The sequence below is a fragment of the Octopus bimaculoides genome, chromosome 22 (assembly GCF_001194135.2).
Source record: "Octopus bimaculoides isolate UCB-OBI-ISO-001 chromosome 22, ASM119413v2, whole genome shotgun sequence".
Taxonomy (NCBI): Eukaryota; Metazoa; Mollusca; class Cephalopoda; order Octopoda; family Octopodidae; genus Octopus; species Octopus bimaculoides.
This window is the reverse complement of record NC_069002.1, coordinates 37,489,501-37,499,007: the sequence shown is the minus strand read 5'-3', so window position 1 is coordinate 37,499,007 and position 9,507 is coordinate 37,489,501. Positions and strand designations below refer to the sequence as shown.

Genomic DNA, 9,507 nt, shown 5'->3' with positions numbered 1-9,507 from the left:
ATATATATATATATATATATATATATATAACGAAACAGGCAAGAGGATGTTAAGGGGGTATTAAAGCGGCCCTGGTCGAAATATATATATCTTCTCTCCTTAGTTATTTAATAACTATCGATGCTTTCTTCTGCTATATTTTAAGATTTGTCAATTTCGTGTTGGGGTGGCTTTCACAAGCGTTTAGCTATGTAAGTGTTTATCAACATACAACGACGCAATTTATTTTAGAATGGAAGGGTTAGTATGTTTTCTTTCTCCTCTTTCAGACTATATACCTTCAGTTACAGAGAGAAAGCGAGGTGGGGGGGGGGAGAAATTAAGAAACGTTGATATTTATATAAAGAAGGAAAATGGAAATGGCTTATTTACAACCGAGAAACACAACTTGTTTGTTCTCGGTGCATTTTTTTTATATGCTTAACGACGTTTGCCACACGTTTTTCTTGATTTTGAGATCCCCGAGTTGTTCGTGTTTTTAATGCAATGCGGATTTCACGTTGGAAACATTTCACTCTTTGGGAAACGCACACCACCCAGTCTTTTACTTTCATAAAACCATCCAAAGACATATCTAATTAAGGTGTGTAAGTGCAAAAGGTATGTTTAAACAACCGCAGACACACACACACACACACACAAACGAACGTTGCCATATCCACGCGCACACAAAATACTCCAATACAAGGGTATGCAGTACTTGTAATAAATTACATCGGAGCAGAATTATGACAGGTCTTTCAAACCCCACACATACCATTTTATTTTGTAAAAGTATTAATATATTTACTAATTAAGCATCAAAAAGTCTTACATCAATCACACTCTCACATCTGCAACTTTCTCTTTCTCTTTCTTGATATGTTTCGAGGTTACGATAAACGATCGACCACAAACAATTGTCACGGGTTGAACACACGATCTAATATCAAATAGCTTGTCAAACAACTTCGAAATAGTATGTGTGTGTATATAGATATGTATGTATATGCGTTTGTATGTATACATGAAATGATAACCACTTACGTGTCCGAGACAGTTAATTCCCTCCGTTTGAACACCAATCACTGATGAAACCCCTGAAATACAGAGCCCCATTCGTTCGTCAAGGGAGTTGGTTTTGTTGTTTGAGTATTTTGGGTGGGGAGTGGAAAGGAATCGAGATAAAAGTTTCACCACAAGACTTGACGACGTAGACAATTCCTGATGCTGCTGCAGTTCCTGCTACTGCTTTCAGAGAAGTGTTGCTGTCGTTGCTGCTATATAAACACCGATTCCAAATCGATCAAATATGGGTCTGCTATATATGCGCGTGTGTGTATGTATATATATATATGTGTGTGTGTGTATATATATATATATATATATATATATATATATATAAAATTATATATAAATATGCGTGTGTGTATGGGGTTGTATTTATATAAATTGGCTTTTTTTAACTCTTTAATTTATTTTATATGTATACATTTTCATCTCTTGTGTGGTATGAGAAAGACTGCTGTTCTCAGTGGTACTTGTTGATTTACTCCAAAGAAATGAAGAAAGCAGGAAACACCAAAGTAAGCAATGGAATGGAGGTAGTCCCCATAATGTACTAATTGTATGAGGGTGGTGATGGTGGTAGTGGCGGCGGCGGTGATAGTAGTTAGTGCTCTGTGCTGGTTTAAATGTAATAATAGTTATGGTGGGAACACAATGCCAAGATATTTGTTGCCAGTCACGCATTACTTAAGCTTGGACTTTCCAAGAGAGTCATTTAGTCATCTTCTTATGGAGAAAGCAAAATCCCGTTTTTCTTTCACAGTTTTTTTTCTTTTACTTCGTCATTGCCGTCGTGGTGGTCTCCCGTGTCTCTCCACCTTGTCTTCCAGTCCGCCTTCAGTATCCTTCTTCACTTGCTCGATTCATCTCCTCTCCGCTTCCTCCTCCCCTTTCTCTCTAGCTTCAATCTGTTTCCTCTTTAGCTTGAAACCTTTTCTTCTTCATATTTCTTCTCTCTCACTAGAAACCTTTCCATATGCTGTAACACCCTCCTACTCTGTCTATCCTCAATGGTACTGTTGTAGCCGCTTCTTGCCAACGCCATCTACACCTCGTCCGTCTATCTACTTTCTGTTATGTTCTAACGGAGAAACAGTCTATTCCGCTCTCTTCACCTTTTCATTGGACCTTCTCTTCTTCTAGCCAAGTATTCAATCAGTTCATATGATGACTAATTGTGATTCGTAGCAGGTAGCCTTTGGTGTATCAAAATAATCCCCGCGTGCGCGTGTATAAGGAACTCCGAATCATCCTACATAGTTACCCTCCTCCCCAATTTTGGAGACCCCTTTCTTGTTATTCAGGTGTTCTACACTGCTATTGCCACTGCTGTGTCTTCAGTGCTATCGCCGATCTCACTCGATTACTTAATGTAAACCTCCCGTTTTTTCTCGATTGTTTTCTTTTCTATTTCACCTTTGTATCTGTCCACAGACTTAGACGATGAATAAAAAAATATTTTTAATCGAAAGGCTTCAACTTTCGCTTTCTCCAACCACTATATAATTTGTTGCCAGAGTATCTTGGAATGCAGTTCATGATGATACAGCTAGTTAATGTTATTTAATCAGGTGAGCCCTGATCAAACAGATCCCCGATCAAACAGATCCCCGATCAAACAGATCCCCGATCAAACAGATCCCTGATCAAACAGATCCCTGATCAAACAGATCCCCGATCAAAGGTGTTCCATCTTTGACCATTTCGTCACTTTATATGTCAGGTACTACACTGTCCAACACGTCTCCTATGTAAGACACTGGGAAGTGATTTGAGGGAGATTTAGCTGCTCTTTTTAGCAAGTAGAATGGGCTACCTGATGAACAGAAAGACCAATTTTATGACACCCACTTTGTGGCTGGCGGCTTCAACTGTCATGTTCGACAACATCCAGGGAGCTTCCATGGTGTACATGGTGGCAACTGATTTGGTTCCCACAATGAGGAGGGAACCAGGCTGCTGGAGTCCTGTGATGAAAATGATCACCTGTTTGCCTACCTGTCTGGTGGGCACACTAGTCAGATTGACTACATTCTCACCAGGAAACGGGAAAGGCAGCTACTTATAAAAAATTCAAAACTTTCCCAGGTGATGAATGCACCCCACAACATTTTTATCTATAAGAAAGTTTTATTTATTGAAGAAATTTATTTTGCAATTAAGCATACAATAAAAATACACCAGAATCTAAAATTTAATAGTCTTTAAAATTTACTGAAATAGTATGAATAACTTGTATACATTTTACTCTTTTAACATCTTTTTTTCATAAACTCGAAATATTGACTACTGTCGTTTTAACCCGTTATAAAAGCAGAAGCCTCTAAAATCATTATTCGTATCAAATCAAATGAATGCTTGATTTTATGCTGCATATTACCAGTCATTTTTAAAATCAAGATTAGTGAAAATCTTATACTATTAGCCAAAGTTTATGTCATTTGCATATGCAATTAACCAACTTATGCCATTATACAGAAAGCACATTAATGAATTGATTGTATCATCTACAGAGTGTGAACAAATATATAGAACTAGCTGTCTCTCCACCAACATCCCAGCATGCATTTGTGAACTGTGTGTGTGTGTGTGTGTGTGTGTGTAACTGAGAAGCAACAATCAAGATATTAGACTCAAAAACTATCACTAGTATTCCTACATTATCCTACTCTATCGAGAGTTCTTTGTATGTCAGCAAGATATTCTACATGTGTCAATATTTTATAAGAGAACAATGGAGAAACTGCTCTTTTATTTTCTCAATAAAATGACATAAAATTAACATTGTTTTCGGTTTCAAGTGATCTTCCTGATTATGTTTCTTCCATCAGCAATGTGTAAAACCTTTGAATATTGAGAAAAAGACTGGCAAAGTTGGTAAGATCAAGATTGAAGATGATGGAAGCTACTATGAAGTTAGCATGGTAAGTGGATTCAGTTGGTGTATTCAGATTTTACCTTTTTTGCAAAGGTTTTTGAATTAGCAAATTCTTTCTTTCTCATATTCTAGAGTAGGAAGAATCGGTTATAATACATAAGAATATATTAGAAATAAATACATCATAATCTCTCTCTCTGACCATATTTCCATCTTTAAACTGCACTGTTTTCTGAGTTATAGCAACCTTCCTGGTATAGAAGGCTCTGAAAAGTTTGAGAGTACATCTTGTCAGATGAGTTGTACCTGTAATTCAAAGTTGTATCTGCATGAAAATTATGTCAATGGTTCAAATGTTTGCATATCTATGTGTGCACATATTTATCTATTTGTCTGTCTTCCTGTCAGTCTGTTTCATCATCATCATCATCATTGTTTAACATCCACTTTTCCATGCTTGGAGTTGGATGGAAGGAAACAGTAATCATGGCCGAATCTGATGTCATGTAACTAGCACCTGTACTGTGACATGTAAAAAGCATCTCTCGAGTTTTGGGCCTCATGGAGACAATGTGGCTGATGCCAGTGTCGCGTAACCAGCACCTGTGGCAGTGTCATGTAACTAGCACCTTTTGAGTGTTGGGCCTCACAGAGGCTATGACAAATGACCAAGACCTTCAGCAATGTGCCATGCTTGAGTAGAAGACCCATCAAGCCAAGTGAAATCATAGTCGTGGCAGATACTGGTGTTACACAGCTGGCACATAAAAGCACCCATTACACTCTCGGGGTGGTTGGTGTTAGGCTGGGCATCCAGCTGTAGAAATCATGCCAAATCAAACTGGAGTCTGGTGCAGCCACTCAGATTATCAGCTCTGGTCAAAACTGTCCAACCTGTGTCAGCATGGATAACAGACATTAAATGATGATCATTATGATGATATATGGACTACAGCTGTGAATTCAAAGGTCCAGCCTTGTTACACACTGTCATACTGAGACCGTCTGATGAAATACAAGGAAACATGTTTGAGTATTTTATAGTTGAACTTGTGTTATAGCAGCTTACAATATATGCATTGATCAGACAAGTGTTTTACATATTGTCAATGCAAAATCCATTTACTTGTTGTTTTACATGTTTCTTTGTTGTTACATTTTAGCCCCTGTTCCCCTATCTTCATCTCTTCAACCTGTCAATATGTATTATTTTTATTATTATATGTTCAGTCAGGTGAAGCTAATAAATTGAAGAAAGCAAAAATCACATTAAATGACTGCCTTGCCTGCAGTGGATGTATCACCTCAGCAGAAAGTGTACTTATCTCACAGCAGAGTTCTGAGGAATTATACAAAGTCTTGAAGCAGAATTCTGCCATACAAAAGGTAGACAATAATTCTTATTTATTTACTTTATTCAGTTGTTGTTTTTTTTTTTGGTTTTCTTTTCAGTTTTTAATTTGTATTTAGAAAAAAATTAAAATCCCTCTCAACACATGGCTATGATGCTCCTCCACTACTTCTGCTCATGATCAGAGATGCACATATTGTCAGCCTCTAAGAGACATGCTCAACTTGTTAAAGTCAAACAACTGACAAGCAAATCTTTGATATTGAGCAGAATATTTGCTGTAGCTCATCTTTTATAGCAAAACAAAACATGTACATGATAACACTTCCAATCAGTTAAGATCAGAAGCCTTGAGAGCCAGTGCCCGGTATTGCATCAAAGCATTTATTATTATTATTATTATTGTTGATTTGTTCGACTAAAGGCGGTGCTCCAGCATGGCTGCAGTCAAATGACTGAAACAAAAGAATACACAACAGATTGAAGTGGTGGAAAGGAGAAATTCCTAACATCGGGCCACAAGTAACCTTAAATGCCAACAACCTTCCTATGTATCCTAATAACACTGTTTTCTGGAGCTGCACTAAACTAGATTCTATGACTATTTTCTCCATCCATCTGTTCAAATCTTTAGGGATAGTTCCTAACCTATAACTACTGGGATACATAAGGTCCATTATCTGGCACTTTTTATTCTCTTTGTCTGCTACTGCTAAACCAGGCCTTCTAAACAATAAACTGCAGTTAGTGCAATGTAAAATCTGAACTCATCACTCTTAAGGTTTGGTAAGGAATCCTAAATCCTAGCCTACTTTGCCAATTTGTCTCTTCAGTCTGAGAATAACGCATGTTTCATAGATTCTTCCTTCCACCACTCTCAGAGAAAAAAGAAGAAAAGCAGCTAAATTCTAACATTTTAGTCTAACCAGTATCATTCCAGATCTTTCTTTGATCTTTCTTCAGATTCTAGAACTTTCTTCTAAGTTAGACTGAGATCCTCTTGTGTTACATATAAGTCACTGAATCTTCTCCATTTGATTCTATTGGCAGTAGCTGTTACAGTTTCCAATGTTTATTTTGAATTTTTAGGGAGAACAATCTGGTGATGAAAAACTCGTTATCGTATCAATATCACCACAGTCTCGGGCTTCATTGGCAGCAAACTATAAACTTTCTTTGGAAGACACAGCCAAGAAATTAACAGCCTTTTTCAAAGGTTTAGGTAAGGGATTCTTTTGTTGTATTATAACATTGATTTCAAACATTTGGCACAAAAATCAAACATATTGTAGAGATAAGGATAGAGTTAATTAAATTGATCACTTTCTCTCCTCAGTAATTGAGAGCTACTAATTTTATCACTTTCAGGAAGGGTGAAATGCAAAGAAAATCCCTTAGCAAGATATGAAATCACATCATAAAACATAAAAGAATGAAAATAAATATCATAAAGTAGAGGCATAATTGTGTGGTTATTAAGTTCATTTTGAAATTACATGATTTCAGGTTCAATCCCTCTATGCAGTACTTGGGTAAGTGTCTGCTATCATAGTCGTAGGTCAACCAATGGTTTGTGCTTGAAATTTGGATATCAGAAACTGTGTAGAAGCCCATTGCAGGAATTGCTCCTGTTCTTAGGTGGTAGATTTAAAGGATTCAACTGGGAAAATGGAGAGACTTAATCTGGATACTTCTTTAAAAGATATCTCAAAACCATCTCAGAAGGAATACCGAAAGGAACTAATCAATAAAATAAAGGACTTCTTACATTACTTAAGATGGAAAGCATTCTACCGTGGCTGAGGACAAATCTTACTTGAATAAACATGAAAATAAGGAAACAGAATGGGTTAGGAAACACTTTAAATGAAGAAAACATCCATCTTATAATAGAAATCTTGATTCTTTCGAAGACCAAATTTGGGATGCAATTAAGAACATTACATTTGAGAAGCAAACATAAAAAAACTGAGGAACATTATTTTAGAGCTGAAATCTAAAGAAGGAATATTGGTTACCTCTGACAAGACTGGAAATCTATATAATATGAACATTAATTTATACCAGAAGGAAATCACAAAAAATATAAAATAGTAAATAAGAATATACTTTAAAATATTAACCTTGAGTGTAACAAAATAATGACAGAATATAATATTGATGATTTGACAGAACCTTTTGTCCCTTTGAGACCTAGAAGTCAGGTGCATGATGAAATGGGTGATGTTATGAATAAACTGCTTTGCTGATATGAAACACATATGTAGCACGGATTGAACAGACATTGTCTAATCATCTTATATATATATATATATATATATATATATATATATATATATATATATATATATATATATATATATATATCATCATCATCATCATCATCATCGTTTAACGTCCGCTTTCCATGCTAGCATGGGTTGGATGATTCGACTGAGGACTATATATATATATATATATATATATATACAGGGTGTCCTGAAATTAAAGCAACTGAAGTTTCAGGCTTTAATAACTATCAATAAATGTGATAAGATATGAAAAATATACATCATTATAAAAGCTTAGTGTGTCTTCTTTTTCTTTAAGACTAAATAAACTTAGATATATAAATTAGATTATGGCTATAGACTGAAATACAATCATAACCTCCACAAAGGAGGTGAAAGTAATACAACTATAGCAAAAAAGCTTAAAATTAACCGAACACCAGTCTGGAAAATTGTCAAAAAATTTCAAGGGACTGGTTCCACCACTGATCAACTTGGACATGACCGAAAAAAGAAAAGTGCAAACCTCTCAGCTTATCAAAAGTACCAGAGAAAAGATACCAGAGAAGTACCAGAGAAAAGTACCAGAGAAAAGTACCAGAGAAAAGTACCAGAGAAAAGTACCAGAGAAAAGATACTGCAAAATCCTCGTTGTTCTGTCAGAAAATTGGCTGCCACAGCAAAAATAAGCCAGACATCAGTGTATCAAGTGCTAAAAGAGGATCTCAGGACCCACCCTTACAAGATGATCTGCTGTCATGAGCTCACACAAGTTTATAAGGCCATGAAACTGGAGAGATGTTGTCTTATCCTGCATCAGATTGCTGAAGGAATGCTGCCCAACTTGGTGTTCTCTGGGGAAAAGCAATTTGACATTGAACAGACAGTAAACTACCAGAATGATTGACTTTGGAATGTATCTGACTCTGTTGAGGATAGTCTCATAAATCGACATTAAAATCCACAGTCATTTATGGTTTGGGTGGCTGTGACAACCACTGGAAAGTTCACCCCTCGTTTTTGTGCCCCTGGGTATTAAAATTAACACCCAGCAATACATTGGTGACATTCTGGAAGCTGAACTGCTTCCATGGACGAATGAGCACTTTCAAGGCTCACCTTGGAGCCTTCAACAGGACTTGGCACCATCCCACAGCTCCAAACAGACACAACACTGGATTCAGAAAAACATTCCATCGTTCATAGGCAAGGCTATATGACCCTCAAGAAGCCCCAATCTCAACTTGTTGGATTTTTGTGTTTGGTCCATTTTGGAGACAAGGGTCTCGAGCACTCATGTTTCCCTTGATACTCTGAAGGCAAAACTGTGCCAGGAAGGGGCTTCAATTCTGCAAGAACAGCTACATGCTGTGTATAAAGCATCCAAACCCTAGACTTTGTGATTCAAAACAGAGGTGGTCATATCAAATAAATGTGATAGTATCATAATTGTGTTTTCTTTACCATTGCACTGCAATGCTCAGACCTGAAATATAACAATATTTTGCTGTGGTGATACTGATAAAAGTTGTTTGCCTTAATTTTGGGACACCCTGCATATATATATATATATATATATATATTATTTTATGTATATTAATATTATCTCAGTTATTAAAACTTTCGATAATTTGAATACGTTAATGGTTACCATTGGTAGCAAAATTACACTAAAAAACAAGATATCCCAGCCGTTTTACAGGTTGATATACCGAGTTAACATGATACATTTTGAGAATATATGGATAATAATAACAAATGGAGCAAAACGCATGTCGATGAAAGTTCCTTTAATTCCTACATATATGTTTCGAAGCAAGTGAGGGCCATTTCACAAAAAAAAGAAAGGGCTGCTGGAATCATCACTTGTTTCTCATCAGGGAGATCATAATAAAACATTTAGTAGCAAGACAAAAACGAAATGATGGAGTAACTTACCAGCTGAGATGTTACATGGTCAG

General features: G+C 36.3%; 2 protein-coding genes across 8 annotated transcripts in view; one reads left to right on the top strand and one right to left on the bottom strand.

Annotated features, from left to right (window-relative positions):
• The window catches only part of LOC106877696 (target of rapamycin complex subunit lst8), a 21,958-nt gene extending 20,557 nt beyond the window's left edge, over positions 1-1,401 (bottom strand). Inside the window, exon 1 of the mRNA XM_014926648.2 lies at positions 1,027-1,401. Coding sequence (XP_014782134.1) covers positions 1,027-1,098 — 72 coding nt within the window. The 5' untranslated portion in view covers positions 1,099-1,401. The remainder of the gene's footprint in view (positions 1-1,026) is intronic.
• The window catches only part of LOC106877694 (cytosolic Fe-S cluster assembly factor narfl), a 25,574-nt gene that overhangs the window by 7,965 nt on the left and 8,102 nt on the right, over positions 1-9,507 (top strand). For 3 of the 7 annotated variants that reach the window (XM_052975869.1, XM_014926645.2, XM_014926642.2), the window contains exons 2-4: positions 3,879-3,971; positions 5,156-5,311; positions 6,366-6,498. In XM_052975869.1, coding sequence (XP_052831829.1) covers positions 3,969-3,971; positions 5,156-5,311; positions 6,366-6,498 — 292 coding nt within the window. In that variant the 5' untranslated portion in view covers positions 3,879-3,968. Of the gene's footprint in view, positions 1-220; positions 241-345; positions 601-1,457; positions 1,566-2,163; positions 2,420-3,878; positions 3,972-5,155; positions 5,312-6,365; positions 6,499-9,507 lie in introns of those variants that run through there. The other 4 variants (XM_014926646.2, XM_052975870.1, XM_014926641.2 and 1 more) reach the window with 4 other exon arrangements.